Genomic DNA, 27,653 nt, shown 5'->3' on the forward strand with positions numbered 1-27,653 from the left:
TGAAAAATGGAACAACTTTGTAGTATTACAGATTGTGTTAGCAAGTTTTTTCTAGATATAACCAAGGTTTTGGCTCTTAAGAGTTAATAGAAGTCCCTTACACAGTAGCTCCCTTTGTTTGGCATACCTTTGCCCCGCCAGAGCGGGGGCACAAACAAGTTGACAAGCGTATTAGACAAAATTCAGAAAAAAAAAAATACAACTTTTATTGACCATCACGAGTGTATACCATTGTCCAATCCCAAAAGGAGAGGCAAAGAGGTATGGTGTCCAAAACTCCTTGTAGCAGTCAACAAAGTACTTTTCACTTATTAACCATTACTCAGATCCTCAGTACTCATGCTTACTGTATCTTTAGGAGCTGGAATATCAGCAGTATTGGCTTGTCTGTCCGATGTTGGTTTAGCAGATGGAATAGTTGTATCATCTGCTATTGCACGCTTTGTGGATGGAATAGCAGATGGAATAGTTATATCATCAATGCCATCTGGTTCTAGATCCTCACAACTGTGGGTTTCAGGCGCTTTTTGCTTCACACCCAGTTTCTTGTAGCTTGCTTCTGCTATAGCACTGGTATCAATGCTGTCATTTCCTGTTTCAGCACAAACCTTTAGGGCATCCACTCTGTTTTGAGTAGAGGATTGCTGTTGCATTGTATCCGATAATGCAGTAGAGGGTTCTTGTGGGTTGGAGGACGAGCCCTTGAACTCATCATTATTCGCTTTGTACTGTTTCTCGAACATCATCTGAAGATACCTCCCTTGTTCTTCTATTCGCAATTGTAGATTTCTCTGAATCTGAGATGGGAACCAAGGAGATAAGAATATACTGAGAACTATTTTTTTGATGAATAATATACCAAGAACTATTGTTTTATGACAATATATCCAATGTCTGCAAGTCTTCATGGTGTGTCCAACTATACCAAGGTATGAACAAATCACCTACATACTGGGTGCAACAGAGTAAATAATACAAGGGTAAATAGGGGAACTTAAAGCTGAGATGCTTTTTCAATAGTTGTTTTGTTTTTTGGGATCACAATGTTGTCAAAGGATTTTACAGTTGTTTTGTTTTTTGGGATAACATAAGCAGAAAAAAGAAACCATAATTGTCAAATCCCAAGGAAAGAATGGAGAGGTTAGGTCCTTGCAACTGCTAAGCCAGACAATTTGGAGCTAGAAAACTTAAATTACTTTCATGACAGATATTGGTGCTTCAAACTAGCACAGGGACAGATAACAATGGAGTTGCTAGGTCATTGCAAGTGAATCAACACCAAAGCAATAACTATACAACTGGATCTCCCATAGGCTACAGATCACATGTGAAAAAGTCTGAAGTCAGAAACTGAATGGGATATAGATGATGCATTTTCCGCAGCTGGAACCCCAAAAGAATTTATAGTTTATAAGACATAATCACCATCATCTAAGCCTTATCCCAACTATATGGGGTTGGCTACATGAATTTATATAGTTCATTTGACATGCCCATCGAAACCCATCATGCAAGCATAAACCCTTCAATGTGAACAATGGTGATAATGTAACAAATAACCATTCATTTTTCCTAATCAGCCTCAGCAGTTAATTTGACATTAGAAATTCATGGTAATAACAACTAAGGGGAAAGGATTAGAGAACAGATCCTCAATTGGAAGCCAATCTTTTAATAACTTCAAGAACTCACTTGCACCTTATTGAATTTTAAGTAGTTTATTTGCTTCACAGTCCAAAGGTTTCAATGGATAGAAACTGAACATTAAAGAGACCAGTAGGAAACCTTAATAAGTGATGTTGTCAGAATTGGACCAGAGACAGAACTGCTTTTGTCAATGGGTCACAGATCAAATAGTATGGCCATCCAGTTCATCCGTTCAACTCACTAGATTAGGAAAAAAATAAAAAGGTAAATAACTTTAGATGATATTTTAAAGATTTTTTTTTATATCAAAATAAAGCTTAAAATAATAAATACTACATGTTATAAAGATATTTAGTCAAATAAAGTTTAAAGTTACTGCTTACCAATAAAAAAAGAGATACTTCACATGTATTTAAGAAAAGTTTAATTAAGTAACATTTCTAAGAACCAAGCAGCCTAGAAACCATTTTGATTGATGATAAGAAGCATACTGTAGAATTCAGGAAATTGAAGTTAAAGTTTCTCTAAGAAAGAAGCAAAAGGGTTTAGGGCTGAATGGTATCTAGACAGAGATCTGAAATGCACGGATGAGATTAACCTTGGCTAATTAAATTGTCCAATCATATCTGGAGGAGGAAACATATCAAGGCTTCATTGTAATGTGTCTCAATCATAAGTTTTTACCTCAAGTTGTTCATGCAATTGCTTCTGAACTTCCATTTGTAGGCGCAATGCTTCAGTGATATCAATACCCCTGTCATTTAGAAGAGTTTAGCAAGCTAATTGACAATTAACTGAAATTAAAACATATCTTTAACATCATGAAAGAAAGAAAGCATAATGTCAGACTTCAACGGGATGCAAAACCATTTTGGTCACTGGGTCATAGGTTGAATGGTCCAACCACTAGGTTGGTAATGCAGCTACCAAGATGTACCTATTGTTTTAAGTTTTAAGGTGTAACAAGCAGGGTTGATGAGTGGGGTAGTGTGCTGGCCATGTATTCAGGCCCTGTAGGAGTGGGAGACTCCTTAAGGGCAGAAGTTCTCACTTTACTCCAAGGTCTCAGATTGGAAAAGCAATGAGGACTGCAGCAGTTAGAAGTGGAGGGAGACTCCAAACTGGTAATAGGCTGGTTGCAATCTAGAAGCTTGGGCACCTGGCTTTTCAGACAACAGCTAAGAGAAATCTCGGGCTTAGCAAGCGAGATTGGGGTGAGGTTTATTTGGGCAAGAAGATCAGTAAATGGTATGGCTCATGTTTAGCTAAGGAAGAGTTGAAAGCAGGAGTTGTTTTGGCCTGTTTTTGAGGCATTTTTATCAAAGGGTTCCTCATCTGGCCCTTGGATGGTGGAAGTTGTAATCTTTATCCATTATTGTTAATGAAAGTTACCATTTCCCATAAAAAAAAAAAAGCAGGCTTGATGAGTAGCCCTGCTGCACAGTCCACTGAAGCAGTCCTTGAACTACTTGTTTTAAGGAAGAAGGGACTGAGTTCTAGAAGTGTTGAAAGTTGAAACTGCTAGGGTCTGAAGAAACTGACAGAAACCAGGGCTGATATCCTCTGGTTTTGTGCAGAAAAACAAAGAGAAGAGAAGAAGAAAAAAAAACCATAAATAAACTGTCTTTCTTCCTTCTAGAAAAAAGTTCTTTTGGGGGGGAGACACTAGGTACGGTCCTAACCTTTTGCATGTTTTCACACAAAGTGGCTACCCAAACCTGCGTTCTCATGCTTGCCAACCCAAGGTTTTACCATTATACCAAGTAAGTGCCCCCTTACCAACAGAGATCAGAGCTTATCTCCTCCTCCATAAAATGTTCTTTGGTAGCTTTAACACATGATCCCATAATCATCTCTATCTAATCTACCCTACTCTAATTTGATCCTTCATCCGCCCCTACTCACATACCACATCACCTGCAACCATTCATGTTTTGATATTGAATTGATGGTTGAGACAAAAACGTATGAACAAAGGCTATGGGATGACATTGGAGAAAGCACCAGAAGATGCAAATGGCTTCTTCTTGCTAGTGTTCTCCCCAAGCACTAGAAGGGGAAGGATGATTAGGATATTATGAGAGCAGCTGTGTTATAGGCAGTATGGATTATGGAAAGAGAAAAAATGATAGAACCCTCAGATATAATTGGCATCAATTGGAAGAGCTGATTGATCTAATAACAATCAGGGTGATCCACTTTTTATAGACAGAGCAGGAATTCAGGCTGTTAACCATGGATGACATAGTGAGAAATTGGAATGCTCAAATCATCCTAAACCCATGGGGTGACATCAGTTGAACTTTGGCAGGACGTGAGATTAGATAAACTTTCATGCTTGCTAAATAGGCAAGCCTGGCCCTTCTGGGATGGCTGATGCTTTTGGAAACCTTATGCTCTGATCCACTCATAGCCTGTTGGTAATGGGAACTTACAATCAGGACAGAAATTCTTTCCTTACAATAGGGACTAAAGCTTGCACAATCTATTGGCTACCGATCCTTGGAGGTGGAGTAGGGGTGCAATCGAATCGCTTTAATTGAACAGTTCCAGCTTGAGTACAATTAGGCTCAATTCAAATTGGAGCAATAAAAAGTTCGACTCTGCCTGGCTAATACACACACACACATGTATAGAATAACAAAAAAATATATTATAATATAATATTTATTTATCATCATCATCATCCATGCTTATCCCAACTATATGGGGTTGGCTACGTGAATCCCATTTCACCAATCTGTCCTATTTAGAGCCATATCCACTGTTAAATTATTAGTGCTGAAATCATTTCTTAGTACTTCTACCCATGTCCTTTTTTGTCTACCCTGAGCTCTTCTAGCCCCTTCAATGTGTAATAAATCACTTCTTCTAACTAGCGCAGTTGGTGGTCTTTTATACACATGCCCAAACCCTTAGTCTACTCCCTCTCATTTTTTCACCTATTGGAGCTACTCCTAGGTTCTTACAAATAACTTCGTTCCTAATCCTATCCTTTCTAGTTTTTCCACTCATCCATCTTAGCATTCGCATTTTTGCCACATTCATTTTATATTTATAAAATATAAAAATATATTAGTTTTATAGGCTCTCAAACTCATCAAATATTTAATTGAATCAAGCTCAAACCAGAAAATAGAGTTCAAATCTAACTCAAATTTGAACTCAGACATAGTACTATTTTATTCAAACCAAGCCAAGACATGCTGAACTCGGACATAGAAATGTTTTAGTCAAACCAAGCCAAGACATGCCAAAGTTCGGTTTGGCTCAGCTCAATTACACCCCTAAATGGCAGGTAGGACTGGTAGGTGGTAATAAGATGGATGAATAAAGGAGGTAGTGGAACCTTGGCCCTTAGACACCAATTCAAAATGTACATAATGCTACATCAAGACAATTACAAAAAACAACCCACATACAGAAATAAATATGCAGTTTACTTACGTTTTCAGGTCTAAAGATGATATCTCTTCAATAGCAGTCTTTTTTTTCTCTGCTGATCCTGCATAAAGAAAAGGGAGGGAATTTAAGAATTAATTCCATATATGTCATTCTTTCATTATACCATCTCCAGTAAAGAAATAAACAGGAGCAAGCTAAGAATAAAAGGTTGATATGTCAATAGAAATTCCAAATTAATTCAGAAAAGCAAGCAATTCATCAAAGCCAAAAAAGAAGTCTGAAACCCAATGATCAAGCTTTGTCCTAGGAGAGCACAGTTGAAGATTTGTACTAGTATCTATTCTCTTATAAATAAAATCATTGATCTGAAAGGCTTTTATTAAATTTAATTTCTGTATCATTTAATAGATTAATTACTAGTCTTGTTCAATTTTAAAAAATTTAATTAGGTGTACTCTCGTCTAGAATTTGATCAATTAATAGAAAAACGTTAGAATATTCAGTGTGTGTGTGTTTTTTTTATTTTATTATTCTATTTATATTAGGTAAGGGGTTCTTAAACTTTTTTTCTTTTTTCTAAAATGTAGCATGTAGTACGGCGAAAAGAGACGAAGATATGAATTAAAATTTCTTTTCTTATCAACGACAAGTAATTCGATTTCTATGATAGATAGTGAGTGCTATAGATATAGATTCAAATGAGGATATAAAAGTACCAATCAATACGAATTTTTCTCAGATATTGTATGTAATAGAAAAAAATTATTTTAGAAAAACAAAGTATCACATCATTTCATTTTTCTTTTTCGTCCCTAGTGTAGTGATACTCTATGCGATGCACATGTATATATATATATATATATATATATATATATATATATATATATATATATATATATATATATATATATCTTTGCATGGTTACCAAGAAGAAAAAAAGAGAAAAGGTCTGACAACCAAAGAATGAGAAAGCCTACAAGTTCATTAGCAAGTAGAGTATTTCAGCAATCAACAAAAAAAAGGATAATGGTCCTAAGATTCTTTGATGAAGAAAGCAAGTTACTAGCAATATTACAAAATGTAAATTAAAGTCTGGTTCATGAGTAGGCCCATCCTCATATGTTGTTTTGAGCATTGGGACTTTTTTATCAGCAACAATGAAGTATGATTTTATTGATGAAGCATCAATTTAAAGCTCCTTTGTCCCAACATCTGAACATCTAAGCAACATTTATAATTGATGAACATTTATAATTAATTTTTTTTATAAATATGAACATTTATAATTAATTTTTTTTTATAAATATGAACATTTATAATTAATTAATAACAAGAACAACAGCATTGTGCCAACCATATATGCATACACAAACACAAACAAGCAACAATACTTGAAACCCTACTTGAATCTAATTCATGGACAAAGAGACAAAACCCATACATGCATCGATATAGATACATGCAAATATTTAGGTGCATAATCAGAAATGAAGTGTTTAAAGAAAATAGGGCAAAACAGATGAATTTAAACAAAAGATATGGAATTATGAATAAGAAAAGTGACTGCAAGTCAACTGTTATTACCTTCTGATGAGTCTGGTCTATACCTTGCCGTTCTGTATTTCTGTAATTCAGGAAGCAGAAAGCTTAAGTTTTGTTTTTTTATCAGCATGCAGAAAGCTCAAGTCAAGAAAAGGAAAAAATAGAGAAAAGAAAGGGGAATAAAAGTGCAATTAAAGCCTCATTCCTTTACAACTTGTAACTTACCTTACCCAGATAAATGTTCCTGGGTAAATTCACCTGCCCATGTTTTTTTTTCATTCGCAGGATTCCCAGGTAAGTAACAGGATGACATTTTTACCCATAAAAAGCTAATATTAAAATGGACAAAGTTGTCCCATTATGTTTTATAAAATTTTCCCCCATGTGGGAAAGTTACCCCCACCTGGGAGATGGGTAAGTTTTACCTGGGGAAGCGGAGCTGATTTTACCATGAGATCCATTACTAAATGTAAAAAGAACATTGTAAAGTTGGTCAATGGGAAAAAGATGCCCATTGCCCAACTTTCCCCCTCTTATTTACCGGTAAACGAATGGGGCCTAAAAGGAAACAATCTTTTTTGGGGAGATTGGGGCATAATATACAGACCTGCAGGTGGCTTTTTACATGGTATATGGTCAACCCTTCAACTTTCATAAGTTTGAGCACACCCTTTGGAGTAGCTCCTGCATGTCATGCATAAGAAACGAATAAGTGAAGAAACTTCATGGTTCCTCTGGCTAAAATTAGATCAAGAAATATGGCCCAAATAGTTACACACTTTCACTTCCACCAAGTTGATTGACAGCTTCTACAAAGCGCTCATGAAGCTCTGGTGTCCAACGCATACGTGTCTTAGTTGGAGCACCATTGATCGAAGAAGAGGGGCTGGCAACAGAGCATAGTTGACCAGAAGGATCAGGAAGCTGCTGGTGAATTTGGGGTTGGTGCACTGTGAAATTTGGAGGTGGTTTGGGAACCTGGTATGCTGCCTAGACAAAACAAAATAGAATAAAGGAAGGCATAAGTTCCCCAAATAATGTTTCCCCTTTCAGAAAATGGGACTAAAAAGTAAAAGAAAAAAAAAGATTTAGCAAATTTACCAAGAAATTTCAATACATTTGAGCCAATAAAAGAAACCAACCTTTTTTTCAGTATCTGCAACATTGGTGTCAAGAAGAAGTTCATTCCAATTAGAAGCCAAAGGATCATCATCTGTGATTAACTGGTCTGCCCATTCCTGCCAATCATTTCGTTTTGTACGATCCTCAGATGGCATGACACCACCATTGCCACTTTCCGTTTGACTGCTCTGGGTAGGAACATTTTCAGGAAAATCAAGAAAACCCTGCAGTTGATCTGCAGTCCAGGATATATTGCTGTTTTCTTTGGGGTAATGATTCAATGCCCCAGATTGATATAGACCTGAATGGGAAGAATGCGTCAATGGCAAAGCTACTCCATTACTTAATGACTGAGAAATAAATGGAGCATTTTTAGAATGCCCTTCATGAGCAACTGAAGAGAATTGGAGATCTGTGGAGAATCCTGAAGCTGATGAAAATATGTGACCAACCACTTCACTGTTAGAGACCAATGGAGGCACTTGAGGAACCACAGGATTTGTCATTATTTCCCTTCCCAAGGAAACTTCTTGTGAATCTGGCAATTTGGGATACTTCTCTTCTAGAGGAGTTGGAAGAACTGGTAGAGATGAAGACATGGCTCCTGATGCTACCAACTTACTGAGCTACCGACTTACATCATATATTCATCCACCTATTATTAGTTTGGCATTCCCCATTTACTCTAACAATACTGAATACTCACTGAATGTAAAGTCCCTGTGTGCAGCTTTGCCACAAATTATCAAGCCCCATGCTACACTGCTGTCATCAATTCTGGCATCTATAAAAAGAACGCACTGAAAGAGCCTATCAGTAAGAAAGAATACCTACAATGAACACATTTGTCTCAGAAGAAAAATAAAATAATTGAAACATACTTTTAACAACATAAGAAACAGTCGTACACATGATAATATTAAGAATTCCCACAAAGAATGCTACTTATATGAGGAATGCAAGTCCATTAGTATAATAGTGAGTTAAATATGATTTTGAAGCAAAATAAATAGAGACTTATATGTGAATACTGAAAGTCTCTATATCAAATGCTCTAATATAAATACTTCTTATATGAATAATATGTCTATCATCATAAGCTTGTTTTCCACTGCCCAAATAAATGTGGAGGATTATATCAGGTTGGAAGATGGGATAAAACCCTTTCTTCCAAAACTATATGAACATAAATCCTGAACCATTGTGTTCAGAATGGAGAAATAGATAATGCTTGCTCAAGGACAGGAATAAAAGTTAGCTAACAAATGTATATTGTAAAAGGTGGCAGAAAAGGATGATCATCAGCTTTTCCCTCAATAAGCTGGCTAAGCAGGAGGGGTTTTGTTCTCTGTGACTTTGACAACAATTGGAAGATCTGGCGTCAGGTCATATGATGTAGTAATCTTAAGTAAACGGCTAGGCAATTTAAAGCAAAGGCCCAGGTGCTTTGAAGAATAAACCCTTTAGCCATCTTGTAGGGTTTGTCCAAGGAAATGAATGGAAGGATCTTTAATAATGCATCAAGACCAGCTCACGGGGTTTGCAAGGATATCAGTTCGTTCATAATGGACTGAGCTACTTCATGAGTTCAAGGAAATGGGCAGGACAAATTTTATAGGCACTGCAAGGATTTAATAAGAACTAATGTTAATTTGTGTATTTTTCATCCTTTTGTACATCATCTATATTTTAATAAATGAAATTTTTGTATTTTAATAAACTAGAGCCAGATTTTCAGCTCTAATATATAGCCCAATATGAACTGCTCATTGAAGTGGGTTCCAAGATCTGTTAATAGTTCAGACAACCTTGCTAAGGAGCGACTAGAGGGAAGTTAATTTGGGGTTCACCAGCTTCAGGGAGGGACTTGTAATATTGTTCAATAGTTTGATTATAATAAAACTTGTATACATAGGCTGAATTGAGTCATCTCTTTGCTATTGTAGTTTGTCTTTTGTCCCAAAGCTCGGAAATGGAAGGCTTTCAATCTTCTTTCTTTATTGTTGAGGCATTTGATCTTCATTTTCAATAAAATCTTTTTACCGTTGTCAATAAAAAAGATTCCTGTCAAATTGATTATTGGTGGGGCTACAATGGAAAATCTAATTAACTAAAAGGATAACAAAAATATGCAGAAGGCATGTGGAAAGTGGAAACTGATAAATGTAAACGAATACAACCTAAATATCCTGAGCTTAGTAAGAAAATAATCTGCTGTTTCAATGGACAAGGATTTAGCAAAAGCATGGAAGTAGACAAAGGTGTCATTTGGCAAGTCTTTTTAGGAAGATAATTGATCAAAAAAAAAAAGTCTTTTTAGGAAGATATTCCAACAGCCCAAATGGCCAAAAGACGTACTGAGCTTTTGGGGTCTTGTCTTCAAAGATCAAGATCGTTTGGTAAGTATCCTGGTCTACCATGGTCTACTGGGCTGTTAAACAAAAGATTTTAGGCACGGAAAAATGGGAAGCTTAGTTTGAAGCTTTCTGATTTTTGGCTGTTCCAGGCTTCTGTGAGCTTTCTGGGACACAGGTCTTTCCAGCTTCCTGTCTTTTGTTGCCAAAAGGAAAAGGACTGTTTTTTCGTCTAGCAGTCCTTGAAAAGCCCAAAAGATCTTCTGAAAAGACTAGCCAAACAAGCCCACAATTTAAAAAAAAAAAAGGTTAAACACACAACCATAGCCCATGTTCTAGAAAAGGGCCTGATCCAACCCACTATAAAAACCTATATATATAATAAAATTGGATGGTCCATGTGAGCATGTCTCTCCTTTGAGAGAAGCTATTTATCTATTTTCTCCATTTTTTGCATTTTTTCTTATTTTCTTTTGTTTTAAAAATATAAAACAGTAATCATTGCTTATCTTGATTAGATTAATAAAGTTGTACACTATTAGATTTGTACACAAAATGTCTTATTTTCAGTATACTTTTATAAACTAATATTATATTAATTTAGTAATAATTTAATAAATTAATAAACTAATTTATAGTTCCGAATAGTAAATTGATATTTATTAATAATGTAAGAAGTATATATATATTATATAATGTAAGTACCTTTTTATATATGTAGTAGTATTGGATCGGGCCCGAGCCAGGCTTATATGAGAAAGCCCGAGCTCGAGCCCACAGGCCTGAAATTTTGTCCAGGCCTGAAAAATAACAAGTCAGGTTGGGCCGAGCCGTCAGGCTACCTGGCCAATGAATAGGTCAAATTGTATATATAAACAATTGTATACACCAAAAATCATATGAAATAAAAATTTAAACATCTTTTTCAATTTTTTTTTAAAAATGGACCTCTCATAGATTGGCCTAGCCCAAGGCTCAGCCCACGGCAGGGCACAGGCCTACGCTGGCTCGGGCCATGGGCCATGCCGAACCGACCCCCCAAATTAGGGATGACAATGGGGCGGGTTCGGGGAGGGTTTTGTAAATTCTAGACCCTACCCACCTCCCTGAACTTCTCAATGGGGTGGGCTACCTGACCCATGAATCAGTGTTTTAAAAGGCACACCTGAGGCGCAAGGCAAGGCGTTTTCAAAGTAGGCGCCTCGCATGGGTCAAGGTGGCCAAACTTTAGGAAGGCGCTCGCCTCTGCGCCTAAGGCGTGCGCCTCAGGCCAGGTGCCAGGCAGTCCAGGCAAGCGCCTATTTTAAGTTGCCCTTTGTTTTTTTTTAATTTACTTTTATAGATTGATGTAATCTCAATTATGTGCCGCAAGGGAATTTTTGTCTTTTTAACCTTTTATTTTTTATGCAGTCGCCCTAACTTATAAATACAAATCCTGGGCACCGCCAGTTTATGCTTTTTGGTCTAAATATTTCGCTTCTTCTCTCCTCTCTTCTTCTTCTTCTTCTTCTTTCTTCTTCCTTCTTCTTCTCTTCTCTTCCTCTCATCTCTTGATCGAGAACTTTCTTCTTGTCGAAATCATGGTATCAAAGCAGGTTGGTGCTCTGTAAATTTTTTTTGGTTGATGACATCCTCTATGTTCGCTTGACTGAGAATGAAGAAACGAAGTCAGCTCTGGACCGGAGAACTCATCGGCTGAATCCCCCTCTCCAGTTCTGGCCAAAAACTCAACGGAAGTGATTGCAGAAGATTGTTCTGGACCTGAGAACTCATCGGCTGGATCTCCCTCTCCTGTTCTGGGCGGAAATCAACTGAAGTGATTGCAGAAAATTCTTGATGACTGGTTGAGTCCTTCCAAGAGGTTGGCGGCTCCTTTTTTCCTATTCTCTTTTATTATTCTTGGACTGGAAAATCCAGAAACCACCTGAACTGAACTTGGACAGATTTTTTTTAAACCTTTTTCTTTGGTTCTTGGTGCTGGTACCAAGAACAGGTTGAGGGTTGCCTTGACCGAATGGTATAAGGGAGGCTTAACCCATTATTTGTGGGTCGGATGATCCAGAAACCTGTGAACTTGTTGAATTAGTTGTAGGTCATGAGTGATCTGGTTTGGTTGACTGTTACAGCAACCGTGTACTGATGCTTGTGGCTTATATTAGCCTTGGAGAAGTCTATTACACCTGTGAACTTGTTCAGATGGCTAGTACAGCAGCAGGGTATTGATGCTTGTGGGTTATATTAGCCTTGGAGAGGCCTGTTAGATCAGTGAGAGTGTGTTGCAGCAAGGGCTGTGATTGTGTTCTAACTGTCAGAAAACTTAAAGTAAGGGTTGTGTAGTCCATTTGTGTGTATTGACTGAAGTGAAGGGACTGTTGTTGTCTTAGTGAGCGTCAGTCATGAATTCTGAAGATTCAGCAACCTCTGGAGCCTCTTTTAACCAAGGAGGAATGAACAACAGTATTGACTCCATGAGCTTTCCAACGACCATTACTCCCTTAGATGGCAGAAATTATTTGACATGGTCTAAGGAGATGCAGCTGTACATCACAGCCCGGGGTAAAACAGGGTATATCAATGGAAAAGTGAAGGAACCTAGGACTGGTATGGCTGAATATGATAAATGGGACCAGGAAAACTGCATGATTATGTCATGGCTCTTGACTACTATGCTACCATCAGTGAAGCAGAACTTTATGTGGGCTGAAACAGCCAAGGAAATATGGGAACAAGAAAGGTCAACTTACTCCGAACAGAGGCACTATGCTAGAATCTATCAATTGCAAGCCGAGCCTGCAACGTATAAACAAGGGGAAAGAAGCTTATCCACCTACTATTCTGCCCTCGCATCTATCTGGAAAGAGTTAGATTACTATCAGAATATTGACTGGGAAGTGAAAAGGATGCCAAAGCCTACAAACAGTTAGTGTCACAACAGCGGGTGTTTGCTTTTTTGTTGGGACTTAATCCCATATATGAACCCATTCGAGTTCAAATTTTGGGCAGCAAGGATCTTCCCTCTGTCCAAGAGGTGTATGCATTGGTTCAATCCAAGGAAAGTAGGAAATCTGCCATGAATCCTCCCGAGGGGGAGACCATTGCCTTAGCCGCAAGAGGTAATATCAATTCAGCAAGAAAGGGAGATGGTCAGAAAATGGTTGATGATAAGGATAAACTGTGTTGCTCTCATTGTCAGAAATCCCGACACACACGGGAGACATGTTGGGAATTGCATGGCAAGCCGAAGTAGGCACAAGACCGAAATAAGAAATCAGCACAAGAACAGAACAAGAAACCAAATCAGAAAAGGTTCACCTTGGCTAACTTGGCCTCTCATGAGTTGCAGAGTGGAGGAACTACTATGAACTCTCAAGATTGCCCCCCTAGGTCCGATCTTAAGGAAAATATTATCACTGCCTTTCGTGATCATTTGGAGCAATATGGTAAGGCCCTCACACAAACTGATTCTGGACCCACTCCTTCAACCTCTTTTGCCTCTTCCTCAAGTAACTTAGCTTCTGCATTCCATGGATTATTGATTCAGGTGCTTCCAATCGCATGACGGGTAAGTCGACCTTTTTCCAATCATACACCCTTCTTTCTAGCAAAGATAAAGTGAGGTTAGCTGATGGATCCTTCTCCTCCATAGCTGGTTGAGGATCTATATCTTTGCCATTTGGCTTACCCCTATCAGATGTTTTATATGTTCCAAAACTACCTATTAATTTACTATCTATTAGCAGCATTATACACTCTTTGAACTGCTCAGTAACCTTTTTTCCTATGTCTTTTAGGATTTGGCTTCTGGGAGGATGATTGGTAAAGGGAACATGGTGAATGGCCTCTATGTGCTGGAGAATAGAGTTGGTCTTGCGGCCTCGGAGTCTTTGAGTCAGTCAAATAAAAGTTAGGTTACTTTGTGGCACAATCGTTTGGTTCATCTGTCTTTTGAGTCCTTAAAGTATTTGTTTCTAGAATTGTTTAAGTCTGTGTCTATTAATGATTTTCAGTGTCAAGTGTGTCAACAAAGCAAGCATTGTAGAACTTCATTTTCTTTATGTAATAAAAAATCAGATGTTTCCTTTTCCATTGTGTATTCTGATGTTTGGGGACCTGTAAATATTCCAACAGAGCATGGCTACAGATACTTCATATCTTTCATTGATGACTTCTCTCAATATATGTGGGTGTACCCTATTCACTCTCGAGACGAAGTTCCTAAACTTGTGAAAGCCTTCCAACATGGTATACACACAATTCCAAACGGAGATTCGAACTTTCCAATCAAACAATGCCAAAGGGTACTTTCATGGTGACCTTATAGAATTTTTTGAAACTTGTGGTTCTATTCATCGTAGTTCTTGTGCTCGAACCCCTCAACAGAATGGGGTTGCAAAGAGAAAGAATCGTCATCTCTTAGAGGTTGCTCAAGGGTTGTTGATACACATGAATGTTCCAAAAAGGTTCTAGGTGGATGTTGTTATGACTGCGGCTTCTCTTATCAATCGGATGCCATCTTGTCTCTTGGAGTACAAGTCCCCTCATCAGCTCATCTTCCCTACAGCTCCATTATTTCCTATCCCTTTGCGTGTCTTTGGGTGTAAGTGTTTTGTCCATGATCTATCACCTACCTGTGGTAAGTTAGATCCCAAAGCCATTGTTTGTGTATTCCTTGGCTATCCCCTTTCCCAAAAAAGTTATCGTTGCTTTGACCCTATTTCCAAAAAGTACTTTGTATCTATGGATGTTTCTTTCTTTGAAGATGTGCCTTTCTTTCTTGCTTCTCCTCAGGAGGAGAGTTCAAGTGAGGAGAAACAGAGACAGGTTTTGTTGCCTTCTCCTCCTGACCCCCCTCCATTTCGGGTCTTTCGTAAACAGTGGTACAAAAGTCAAGGCCGTGATCAACAAAGTTCAATAGACACAAAGCATCCTGAAGTTGTGCAACCTGTGCCATCGAACTCTCAGGGGTTAAATCAATCACCGCATCCAAGTACTATTGTTCCAATTGACATCCCTAAGCCCATTGATATTGATACTTCTAATTGTGATTTGGATCTTCCTATTGCTAAGAGGAAAGGTGTCGGATCATGCACCACACACCACCCGATGGCCCTTTCCTTATCCTATGAGCATGTTTCACCCTCTTTCCATGCTTTCCTCTCTGCTATTGACAGTGTTTCCCTTCCTAAGAGTGTTGCAGAAGCTTTACTTACTCCTGAATGGACAGATGCAATGAAGGAGGAGATCAATGCCCTTCACAAAAATGGCACGTGGGAGCTGGTAAATCTTCCTGAAGGAAAGGAACCTGTGGGGTGCAAATAGGTATTTTCTATGAAACATAAGGCAGATGGCACAGTGGAGAGGTACAAGGCCCGGCTAGTTGCAAAAGGTTTTCCACAGGTGTATAGAGTTGATTATGCGGAAACCTTTGCACCTATAGCAAAAATGAATTCTATTCAAATCCTCCTTTCTTTAGCAACAAATCTAGATTGGGAACTTCATCAGTTGGACATTAAAAATGCTTTTTTGAATGGTGACTTAGAAGAAGTGTATATGATCCAACCTCCAGGTTTTCGTGTTAAAGGAGATGAGTAGAAAGTATGTAGACTGAAGAAATCTTTGTATGGTTTAAAACAGTCTCCAAGGGCCTGGTTCAGTAGGTTCCACAATGCAGTTCAACAGATGGGTTTTAAGCAGTGCCAATCTAATCACACACTCTTTGTGATGAGAGAGCAAGGAAGAATGGTAGCTTTAATTGTGTATGTTGATGACATTATTATCACCGGTGATTGGAACTCAGAGATACAAAGATTGAAGAGATTCTTGGCCACCCAATTTGAAGTGAAGGATTTGGGGCCTTTACGTTATTTCCTTGGAATTGAAGTGGCCCGCTCTAATCAGGGTATCTTCATCTCCCAAAGGAAATATGTTCTTGATCTCCTGAAAGATACTGGGAAGCTTGGAGCAAAACTTGCTAACACTCCTATAGATGTAAACCACAGGCTCGAGGATTGCAGTGATGAGCCCATAGCAGATATGAAGCAGTATCAAAGATTGGTGGGAAGACTTCTCTACCTATCTATGACAAGACCTAACATTGCGTATGCAGTGGGAGTCCTTAGTCAGTTTATGCATGCACCCAAGGCCACACACTTGGAGGCAGCACACAGAGTTCTTAGATATTTGAAGAAATTCCCTGGGACAGGACTCCTGTTTGGAAAACATGAGCATATAAGAGTTGAGGTTTACACTGATGCAGATTGGGCTGGTTCTGTAGATGACAGAAAATCTACTAGTGGTTATTGTGCTTTGGTTGGGGGAAACTTGGTTACTTGGAGGAGTAAGAAACAAAGTGTGGTGGCCCGATCAAGTGTAGAAGCTGAATATAGAGCCATGTCTCATGGTGTGGCAGAACTTCTATGGATAAAGAATCTCTTGGGTGAATTGGACTTTCCTCTCAGTGATCCTATGTCATTATACTATGACAATAAGGCTGCTATTAACATTTCAACCAACCTTGTTCTCCATGATAGAACTAAACATATAGAGGTTGACAAACACTTCATCAGAGAAAAATTGGAAAAAGGAGAAGTTTGCCCTCCCTACATCAGCTCTGAGGAACAACTGGCAGACATCTTTACTAAAGGATTAAATTCCATGAGGCACTATAATCTTTGTGACAAGTTGGGGATGATTGATGTCTACGCCCCAACTTGAGGGGGAGTGATGTAATCTCAGTTATGTGCCGCAGGGGCATTTTTGTCTTTTTAACCTTTTATTTTTTATGTAGTCGCCCTAACTTATAAATACAAATCCTGGGTATCGCCAGTTTATGTTTTTTGGTCTAAATATTTCGCCTCTTTCTTCTCTCCTCTCTTCTTCTTTCTTCTTCTTCTTCTCTTCTCCTCCTTTCATCTCTTGATCGAGATCTTTCTTCTTGCCGAAATCATAGATGATTATAATCATATATATATATTGTTTATTCCTTTTATGTGCCAAAATATTGGGATATGGTATGGCAAATTTGAAAGAAAATTCACAACCCAATCGAGAGAGAAAAAACTCGTCATGCAAGGCTTTCACAAAAATCTTCTTAGACTCCCAGTATCAGTCGAAGTCTCGAATGGAAAAGTCCAGAGCCCTCAGCCCCCACGTTCTTCTTAGATCATCGAGTTCAGGCCTTCAACTCAGTCGAACAACCACCTTCAAAGTTTGATTATCAGAGGCCATCTCTCAGTCGGACGACCAACTATAGCGTCTTCAACTCTTTAGGCCTTCAGCACTAGGTACTTCTTCTTCCTCTTCTTCTTCTTCTTCTGGAACAGGGGCTCTGACCAATCTTTTTTTATTTGTTTCTTCACTTTTTACACTGAAAACAGGGGTTCCACCGGCCCCCTTCTTCTTTTCTTCTTCTTCTCCTTCTTCTTCTTCTTTTCTTCTTCTCCTCCTTCTTCTCCTCCTTCTTCTTCTTGTTCATAGAAAAACAGGGGCTTTGCCCAATCTTTTTTTTTTCATTGTGTTTCTTCTTCTGGAACTGTTTTACACTAAAACAGGGGCACCGCCCCACTGTTACACACTGTTTTTTTATCAGCAAATATTAATTTTAAAATAGTAAAACAGGGCTCCACCCCATTCTTTTTTTTTTTATTTTCAGTTTTTTCTTTACTTCTCCTTGTTTTTTGGGATATGGTATGGCAAATTTGAAAGAAAATTCACAACCCAATCGAGAGAGAAAAAACTTGCCATGCAAGGTTTTCACAAAAATCTTCTTAGACTCACAGTATCAGTCGAAGTCTCGAATGGCAAAGTTCAGAGCCCTCAGCCCCCACGTTCTTCTTAGATCATCGAGTTCAGACCTTCAACTCAGTCGAACAACCACCTTCAAAGTTTGATTATCAGAGGCCATCTCTCAGTCGGATGACCAACTGTAGCGTCTTCAACTCTTTAGGCCTTCAGCATCAGGTACTTCTTCTTCTTCTTCTTCTGGAACAGGGTCTCTGCCCAATCTTTTTTTTTATTTGTTTCTTCACTTTTTACACTGAAAACAGGGGTTCCACCGGCCCCCTTCTTCTTCTTCTTTTCTTCTTTTCTTCTTTTCTTCTTCTTCCCCTCCTTCTTCTTCTTCTTGTTCATAGAAAAACAGGGGCTCTGCCCAATCTTTTTTTTTCATTGTGTTTCTTCTTCTGGAACTGTTTTACTCTAAAACAGGGGCACCGCCCCACTGTTACACACTGTTTTTTTATCAGTAAATATTAATTTGAAAATAGTAAAACAGGGCTCCACCCCATTCTTTTTTTTTTCAGTTTTCTCTTTACTTCTTCTCCTTGTTTTTTGATATTTTCCAGAGATTTCTTAGAATTTCTACATGTTTGTTTCTATTTTTTCTATTTTTTAGTTTTTTTTATTTTGTGTGACTTTTTAAAAAGGCGTATGCCTCACCTTGCACCTTGCGCCTCAGGCGCATTTGGAACATGTCACTTTTTGTGCGCCTTTCGCTTTTAAAACACTGCCATGAATAGGTCAAATTGTATATATAAACAGTTGTATACATCAAAAATCATATGAAATAAAAATTTAAACATCTTTTTCAATTTTTTTTTAAATGGACCTCTCATAGCTTGGCTTGATCCGTGGCTTGGCCTGGCCCAAGGCTCGGGCCACAGCACGGCATGGGCCCGTGCGGGCTCGGGCCGTGAGCCATGCCAAACCGACCCCCCAAATTAGGGATGACAATGGGGTGGGTTCGGGGAGGGTTTTGTAAATTCTAGACCCCCACCTCCCTGAACTTCTCAATTTGTATCCGCCCCAAAACCCATAACAGGTTGGATTTTAAGAATCCAAACTCTACCCGCACATGAAAATGCAAAACCTTCCCGGACCCTACCCTCCCCATATTCAAGGGTAGGGCAGGTTGGGTTTAGAACCCGGCCCACAAATAGGTCAAATTGTATATATAAACAATTGTATACATAAAAAATCATATTAAATAAAAATTTAAACATCTTTTTCAATTTTTTTCAATTATTTATTAGAAATAATGTATTTATTTTAATAATTAACAGTGTTAGTAATTACAGTATTTTTAATAATTAACAGTATTTATTAATTAGAAGTATTAGTAATTACAGTACTTGTTAAAAATAATGCATTTATTTTAATAATTAACAGTATTTATTAATTACAAGTAATAATAATTAGAGTATTTGTTCAATATAATGTATTTATTAATTAACAGTAATTTAATAATTACAATATTTTTCATAATTACAGTATTTTTCTAATTTTTAATAATTAACATTATTTTACAAAATACGGTATTTCTTAATTAACAATATTAATTACAGTATTTAATTAATTAACAGTATTTTCAATAAATGCAGTATTTGTTAGTTACAGTATTTATTTAAAAATAATGTATTTATTAAATAATAGTATTTTCAAAAAAATAACAAAAAACAATGTAACTATGTTTCTGAAAATATGAAAATATGTAATTAACAGTAATTATGAGAAAACTAACAGTAATTATTTTTTATAATTAACATTAATTATTTTATAATTAAAAAATCAACATATAGTTATTTTATAATTAACAGTAACTATTTTTAAAAAATTACATTTAATTACATTTAAATAATTACAGTATTTTTAATAATTAGGGATGGCAATTCATACTTTGATATAGACAACTGAATTCAACATTTAAACTAGGGATGGCAATTTCTACCCTACCCGGTGGGTACCCTCCCCAACGGTGGCGACAGGGCAGGTTTTTTTGCTTGAAGAATGGGTTTTGGGGCGGGGATGGGTTTTGAGATTCTACAACCCGTACGGGTATGGGTAGGGTACGTATTAGGCTAAACCTGACCCTTCCCGACCTGCATATTGTTGGAAAGCATATAAACTTTATGTACTAGGTCTTGAATTTAATAATGTTTTAAATTTTACATGAAGGACAACTGATAGTTTGTGTTTTTTACATGACTTAATCAAATAATTGGAAATTTTGTTGTTATTTGTGTTATTTTTCTTATTTATTACTTTTGTATGACAAGAAATAAAAGGAAATTAGATGTGGGTTCTAAACCCAACCCACCCTACCCTTGAATGTGGGGAGGGTAGGGTCCAAGAGGGTTTTGCATTTTCATGTGCGAGTAGGGTTTAGATTCTTAAAATCCAACCCACTACGGGTTTTGGGGCAGGTACGGATTGAGGAGTTCAGGGAGGTGGGTAGGGTCTAGAATTTACAAAACCTCCATGAACCCGCCCCATTGCCATCCCTAATTTGGGGGGTCGGTTCGGCACAAGCCGTGCCGTGACGTGGGCCGAGCCTTGGGCCAAGCCAGGCCACGAACCAAGCCAAGCCATGGGAGGTCCATTTTAAAAAAAAAAAAAAAAAAAAAAGATGTTTGAATTTTTATTTCATATGATTTTTGAAGTATACATTTGTTTATATATACAATTTGACCTATTCATGGGCCAGGTAGCCGCCCCGTTTTTTATGTATACTTTGTGCACATGCGGGCCATGTTGTGCCGGCCCAGTACGACCCGATTTACACCTCTACTTGAACCCGCCCAATACTGGGGACGGGGCGGGGAAATTCGAGGATTCCCCATCCTTGATGAGGAGTGGGGTGCCTTGCCCCTGAACTCACCCAACATTGAGGAGTGGTTTGCCTTGCCCTAAACCCGCCTGACACTAGGGACGGGGCGGGGATGGGGTAGAGTGTCTTGACCATGGGGCAGGCATAGGGATGGGGTAGAGTGTCTTGACCATGGGGCAGGCATAGGGATGGGGTGCCCTGCCCTGAACCCACCCCGTTGTCATTCCTATATAATTTTTAATTATTAGTGAAATTAATAAAAATGATAGCTTTTGTCGTTATTTTTATTTATTTAAAGTTAATCAAATTTTCATTTAAAAATAATAAAAATTATTAAAATTACTACAAATTATTAATAAAACTAAATTTATTAAAAATATTTGTTCATATTAAATTAACAATAATTATTTTCTGTAAATCAACATTAAATGAAAAATAAAATTATTAAATTTTAGATATTAACAATAACTTTGAATACTTATAGTTAGTTAACAACAAATTTTGATTATTAATTTAATATTAATTAATAGTAAATAAATTTATTAAATCTTTCAGATTTGCACGGGTCCCCACTAGTTGGAAAAGAAAAAAAAAAGAAAAGAGAAGAAGGGTACATAAATGATATTGACCAAAAACAGGGCACATAAATGATCCGTGGAAATGAGATGCAACCAAATCCAAGATGGTTGAAACTTGGAAATTGCCAATCATTCATGAAGTACAGCATGCATTTGGAAGTCCCTGAACTACTGCTACAATGATTTAAATACCACTGTTAGAATCACAAATCTATTAATAATTTAATATTTTTATTGATCTCAAATGTTTAGTTTGCAATCCATATATTGAAGATTTATTTTACCTAAGAAGCTTAATCCAATTGAATAAATTAATCAACAACAAGATAGAATATTTTTGGATTGTAAGAAAACAAGGATATATTCTGTGAACAATGACCCATTTATTTTATGGTTAAAGGTAATCAAGCTGGTTTTTATCTTAAAGATCTCCTAAGAAGGATCTACAAAATATAAGGTTCAGCTGGTCAAAATCTCTTATAAGTTATCTGAAATAAATTAGGTATCATCATAATTATAGTAGTAAACAGGATATTGAGTGCTTCTTATATGTACTCGATTTGATAGAAGAGAATCAATGAATCATAGATGGACAGTTAAGATATTAATAATGATAATTTATAGTATGGCATATGCAACTTAAAAGTCATAATTCTACACCAGTTTTGCTAATACATTTGAGGAGGATATATCATGGGACAAGGATGATGTGTCGATATCATCAAAGCTTGATGTTTACTACCATGGAATAAAATAATTGAAAAAAGTCAGTTAATGTCAGTCAGTACACAGATATCAACATAATAGAGAAATAAGTAACTTTGATGCATAATTCATAAAATAATAAATGTTGGTCTGGAATGTCCAAAATAGTGCACGAAGTACTTATTTTCGCAGAATGTCGATCATCTCATGTTCAATATCAACATTTGACCAAAAACAAAAAGAAAAAAAAAATAGTTCAATTTTTGGGGCAGAGAAACTTCTTTTTGCACCCTTTTCTCCCCAACTCAATTTTTAGGGTGGAAAAGAAAGGGTAGGACTCTTGGAAAAGGAGCAGTAATTTGAGTTTTTAGAATCAAGCAGTGAATCATAGGTCAAAACTCATTCCAAGGTTTTCAAAACTGAACGTTTTTTTCTAAACAAATTTTTATTTTTCTTCATAGAGTTTTAGCTTGGTGCAATGGTAAAAACCCAGTCTAACAAGCATGAGAGCACAGATTTAAGTCTGAGAGTGGCTACTTGGTGCCAAAAAAAATATATATTAGAGGCTTAGGTCCACATCCAGTCCACTCATTCCAAGACCCTAGAAAGCCACGACCAAAACTAAGCGATGGCCCTTTTAAGTTTTATCTGGTCAATACATCAGATACAGATCCAAATTCCACTTTTATATTTCTTCCCGTTTTTTGTTAGTACACCTAACTAAACTATGTATTAGCTAGTTGCAACTTGTAACTGATATACAAGGTCATCAGAAACAATGTATTGGATCTTTACTTATAATATAGTAGATAAGTTACATGACAACAATTTGAAGCATGTGGGATAGCTAAGTATATCTGCCTATTTAACCCCTTTTCAACATGTTCTCAAATAGTTCATAGTGATTTACATCTTATTTACCTAAATATCAACTAATTTTACGAAATTCCAAAAGTTACTTTACATCCATAATAATTTACAAGATGTATCTCTGATAAACCTAGAATATGTTGATATCCTTTGTGGTGATATGGACATCAAAACTGATATCACAATCCCATAATATTGCAAACATTAAAGGAAGTATCATAGAAGGAGGCAGAGTCTCGGCTCTAACTGCAACTTGGAGTTTTTTCCCCCTTTTCTTCACTTGGTAGGAAGAGATTTTTGATTTTCTGAAAACAAACATGGATTAAGCAGTAAGCTTAAAACCAACCTGTCTACATTCTCCTTGATGGTATTGTTTCCTTGAGCAATTTAAACTTTATGAAAGAAATAACACATACAAAGAGCACATGCACCAAAGGACTTGCTCTAGGGCAGTTGGCCCAAACCCAACACTTGGAAGTTCAGGTTAGTCTCAGTTCTCTGTTCTTCAAGAGAAGCCAACAGCAGCCAGTTTTGAGCACTATTATGTATGCAAATTCAAACACCAATTCTAGAACATCTACAATCAATAGGGTGCCAACAGCAGCCAGTTTTGAGCACTTCTCCATCTCATTTTGCATAAACCCTAGAACTGACTTGTAACTCGTAAACTATAAATTAGTTTGCAACACGAGACATATGTAGGATTTTTCACCTTAAAACAAAGAAATAGCACAACTGCAAATTTGGGATTAACATCCCCTTCCTTTAAATATCTAATTCCACCAAATTTTCCTCTACTTTGCAATACGTAATAAGATATTCTTGAGAATAATTATCTTCCTTTTTCTTCCACCAAGCAAGTGTACCCAAATTTAAGAATTCAAAATCACCTTATAAAGATCATATCTTGATAAAAAAAAATAACAAGCGCACCCAGAACATCAGAATAGAACTTAAGAGGACAAGAACCACAGAAATAAGTATGCCATCGCTATGCATATTTATAGGAGAGATATATAATTCCAGAAAAGGGGGTCAATATTTATCAATCCTGAACAAGACACATCTAATAATTTCTCAGTGTTTATACCAAACAAACATTTAAAAAGATGAACAATTAAGTAAGCAACGCTAACCCCTCCCCACTTCATCCATCATCGAAAAATGAAAAGAGAATTTGACCAAAAAATAAAAAAAAAGGAGGAAAAAAACAGAGGAAGCACAAGAGCATACTGCCAGATTCTCCATCAAAAAAGAAAGAGAACCCAATTCGAACTGGAACTAGTAGTAAGGATTGAAAATCACGAAGAACGTAACCGCAAAATCGGCATATCCAATTCTCAAGTAGAAAACGAGTCATATCAGACAAGAAGAAGCCCCAATATCCAATCTTTCTACCTACAAAAACCCAAAAACAAACTAATAATCGAACTTTTTTGGTAGAATTAATCAAAATGGGTACCTGGAACTCTCTTCTGAAACAGGAAAAAATGCAGAGTTGGAGCTTAAGAGGGTCGATGTTGAATCAGAATGGGAAGTATTGTGGGAAACTTGAGAAGCATAAGCTACAAGGAAACAAGAACATTCCGATTGCACCTCCGGGCGGTCTGATATCCATATCAGCATCAAAATCCAGAAGGACCAGAACTATTAAAGCACAATTGCCTAGTATCCCATTGCTCTATGCATCATTTCAAAGCTCTTTCCATAGTGGGGTCAAATTCCCTCGTTTGCCCTCTTCTTCTCCCGAAATTTAACTTCTACGGTTCTATTCCACCGTGTATTTTGTATTTATCGCGATTTTTCAAATTTTTTTTCTGATTAATTTAGGTTGTGTTTGATAGTTTCTTCCTACAACGTTTTGGGGTTGATCAACAAAATTGATGAAAAAGATGAGTTGCCATGTTAACAAGGGAGCCACTCCAACCAAAAAAAATACATGGGACTGATCGTTGCAGTTTAGAGTTGAAACATTTTTAAGTAACAGCAACAATTGAATACCAAAAAAACAAATAACAACAACGTATTGATCAACCCAAAGTGTTTCTCATTGTATGACATGATAATTCATAATTTACCTCCTATATATTGATCAATCTCAAACATTTTATGAATAAACCGCAATAATACTAAACATAACCTTAGTTAGACAACCTCTTTCACGTATCTAGTAAAACTTTGGTAGTGCGGGTGTTTTTAGGCTCAATTTTCCAAAAAAAAAAAGCCCACGCTTGTTTGGTAAGGCAATTTCCCTTAGGCTGTGTTTGATTGCAATGCAAATAAATTTGCGTTGATGCAAAATCATGGTAGTGCAAATGATTTGAGTGTAAATTCTGACTTATTTTTGTTTTAAATTTTAGCTTATTTTGTTTGATTGCAATACAAATGAAGTAAATTAAGACATGAAGTAGAATAAAGTACAATCCGAAACAAAATTAAACAAGAATTTGCATTTTTTACATTTGCACTCCTATGCATTTGTACTAGTGCAAATAAATTTATACTGCAACCAAACATAGCCTTACTGTTTTTCATGCTCAAGTAAGCAATACAGTGTTAGGCATGAATCCCTTTTAACCTGATACCACTATGTGTTTGATCCCGATCAAATAGTCCTTGTGCAATTTTGATGAACTCGAAACCAAATAAGAAGAATGACAAAAAAGACGGAACTGGTGACGATGGTGGGGCTCATATGTGAATATTCATAACAAAGTATGTGTTTGGTTACATTTGTGTTTATTGGATGGGTGTTTATCAAATAATCGTTTATCTGATAAACACTCGCTTTAAATGTTTTTCCTTTGGTTGTTTGGTTAGGCCTATTTTGGGTGTTTCAAGAAACGCCCCTTTTACAACTCGGCAAAATAAAACGTTTTTTCATATTTGTTGTTTGGTGGCATGTTTCAAGGAACAATTATATGGGTGTTTCAGTGTGACACTTTCACTTAGATGTATAGGAGCCATTAGTCAATCCAATGGTCCAAATTACCTATACTTGCATTTAATGAATTAGCTCTAAGAAAATCAATTGAATTTCATTCTTTCTATCCTCTCTGCTAAAGCTATACGCATGATCTTTCTTGTTCATAACCTAAGAGGGTAGGGTGATTGGAACTTGGAAGACATTGACCTAACAGAAGTCGAAAAAAGAAAAAGAAACAGAACCTGAAACTAAATTTTCTCTCTCTAAAATGGTGCCTATTCTCAGTCTCTTTGGACCTCACTGATATGTTAAATAATTTAGCGGCCGATAACAAACATCTTCGATACCAAAACCTTTTTATGTTCCAATAGCAATTCTTATGATCATTTCCAGTGTCACATTTACTTTCTTCCTTTATGCACAACAATGGGTTTTGGCTTTATCGTCCTATGCATTTGGATCCCTTATTTTCTCTACTTGTATTGACCAGGCTGTAAAGGAGAGTGGATAGGAACAAACTAGTATTCTCCGATATTTCTCACTCTATTATCCTAACACTGGTCAGACTGATAAGAACACGACAAAGGTTATGTTTTATCAAGAATAGCATTCAATTGCCAGTAAAATTCAAGTCACCTAAGCTTACCAAAGTAATGAAGCAACATCCAGCCAGTTGTGACTGCAAACTCCATTAAAAGGAGATATGAATCCACCCCCCACTAATCTAAAGACAAACTACCCACTCTAAGCAAGGAGAAGTTTGAGAAGTAGACAAAATTTCATCAATACTCTTTCTTTAATTAACAAATCTTAGAAAAAATAGGAAATTATATTAATTCTTCAGTTATTAGACAACCCCATAAGTTGATTGACACACCTCTACAGCCTTGAGATTTGATCATATGATCTACATGAGATGAGTGCTCTTCATTACAAAAAACTTTCACCAATTCGCACTACAAATTGACTTTCTTTGTCAGACTTCTAACAAATTAAATTCCAAAACTTCAAAATGTTCAAGTAATCCACAAATAGAACAAAAAAAGGTCGTTGGTAATTGGGAAAGATGAACTCATAGAAATGAAAATGAATTTTCTTAACGCTTATTCTATAAACAAATACATCGAAATGTCAATGAAGCCAAAAAATGTTGTCTACAATGGGTTACTAATAAGTTTATGCGTTTGTATTATAGTAGGATCATGTTTTCCGTCTTGAGAAATAAATCTATTTGTTTTGCAACAAGAAAAAGAATTCACGCTGGAAGAGAAAAGCCTTTTAATTTTTAATTAAGAAAGCATACAAACGACAGACTGGTTCATATCTAACATCAAGTAGAGAACAACCCAAAAAATAAAAAATGTTCAAAGGAGGGGAATGGTGGACATACTGTTCAAATGGGCAAAAGAAATAGCAATGATTTGCAAGGGATTAACGGCGTATGAATCACCTTGCCGATGGGTTATAGAGCTGTAAAAAACAAGGAGAAAATGTTACGACTCATTAGAAAAAAAAACCTTGTCGATGTCAAGGCAGGGGATTAACGGGGTGTCGATGACGAACTTACCAGTGTCCACTAGTCAACGTCAATGCGTGAAAAGAAAAAAAAAAATCTCCTTGTAAGTTCGATCGTCTGCAGCGTCCACTTACCTCAGTTTGATACCCTAATTTGTGGTTAGGGTTACAAAATTATTTTTTTCTTGTGGGATGGTAGATCAGCGATGCACCAGATCAAAAACTATCCACGCCACATCGGATTACACATCAGCGCCACATGATACTCATGTTTCGTGAAATGGCTAACCATTGGGGGAAGCAAGAATTTGATGCTTCTCCCAATGACTCCTTTCACGGAAATCAATGAAAAAATGTTTATCAGCGTTTTCTCAATAAACACTTGC

The 27,653-nt window shown here is 36.8% G+C and overlaps 1 protein-coding gene across 9 annotated transcripts; it reads right to left on the reverse strand.

Moving 5' to 3' along the window:
* Nucleotides 1-27,653, reverse strand: LOC104601025 (protein PHOSPHATE STARVATION RESPONSE 1-like). Of its 9 annotated transcripts, none has more exons than XM_088900235.1 (9): nt 27,320-27,653; nt 27,143-27,222; nt 7,737-8,500; nt 7,374-7,584; nt 7,202-7,278; nt 6,637-6,676; nt 5,095-5,152; nt 2,332-2,401; nt 1-797 (listed from the first exon to the last, which is right to left on the reverse strand). In XM_088900235.1, the coding sequence occupies exons 3-9, from the start codon at nt 8,313-8,315 to the stop codon at nt 312-314; spliced, it is 1,521 nt and encodes a 506-aa protein (XP_088756361.1). In that variant the 5' UTR covers nt 8,316-8,500; nt 27,143-27,222; nt 27,320-27,653; the 3' UTR covers nt 1-311. The 9 variants fall into 9 exon arrangements, with proteins under 9 accessions (XP_088756361.1, XP_088756359.1, XP_088756356.1 ...); XM_088900233.1 differs by having other exon boundaries at nt 7,737-8,516; XM_088900230.1 differs by lacking the exons at nt 27,143-27,222; nt 27,320-27,653 and adding exons at nt 24,060-24,224; nt 24,289-24,836 and having other exon boundaries at nt 7,737-8,546.

The sequence above is a fragment of the Nelumbo nucifera genome, chromosome 3 (genome assembly GCF_055504915.1).
Source record: "Nelumbo nucifera cultivar China Antique chromosome 3, China Antique-T2T, whole genome shotgun sequence".
In the NCBI taxonomy this organism is placed as follows: Eukaryota; Viridiplantae; Streptophyta; class Magnoliopsida; order Proteales; family Nelumbonaceae; genus Nelumbo; species Nelumbo nucifera.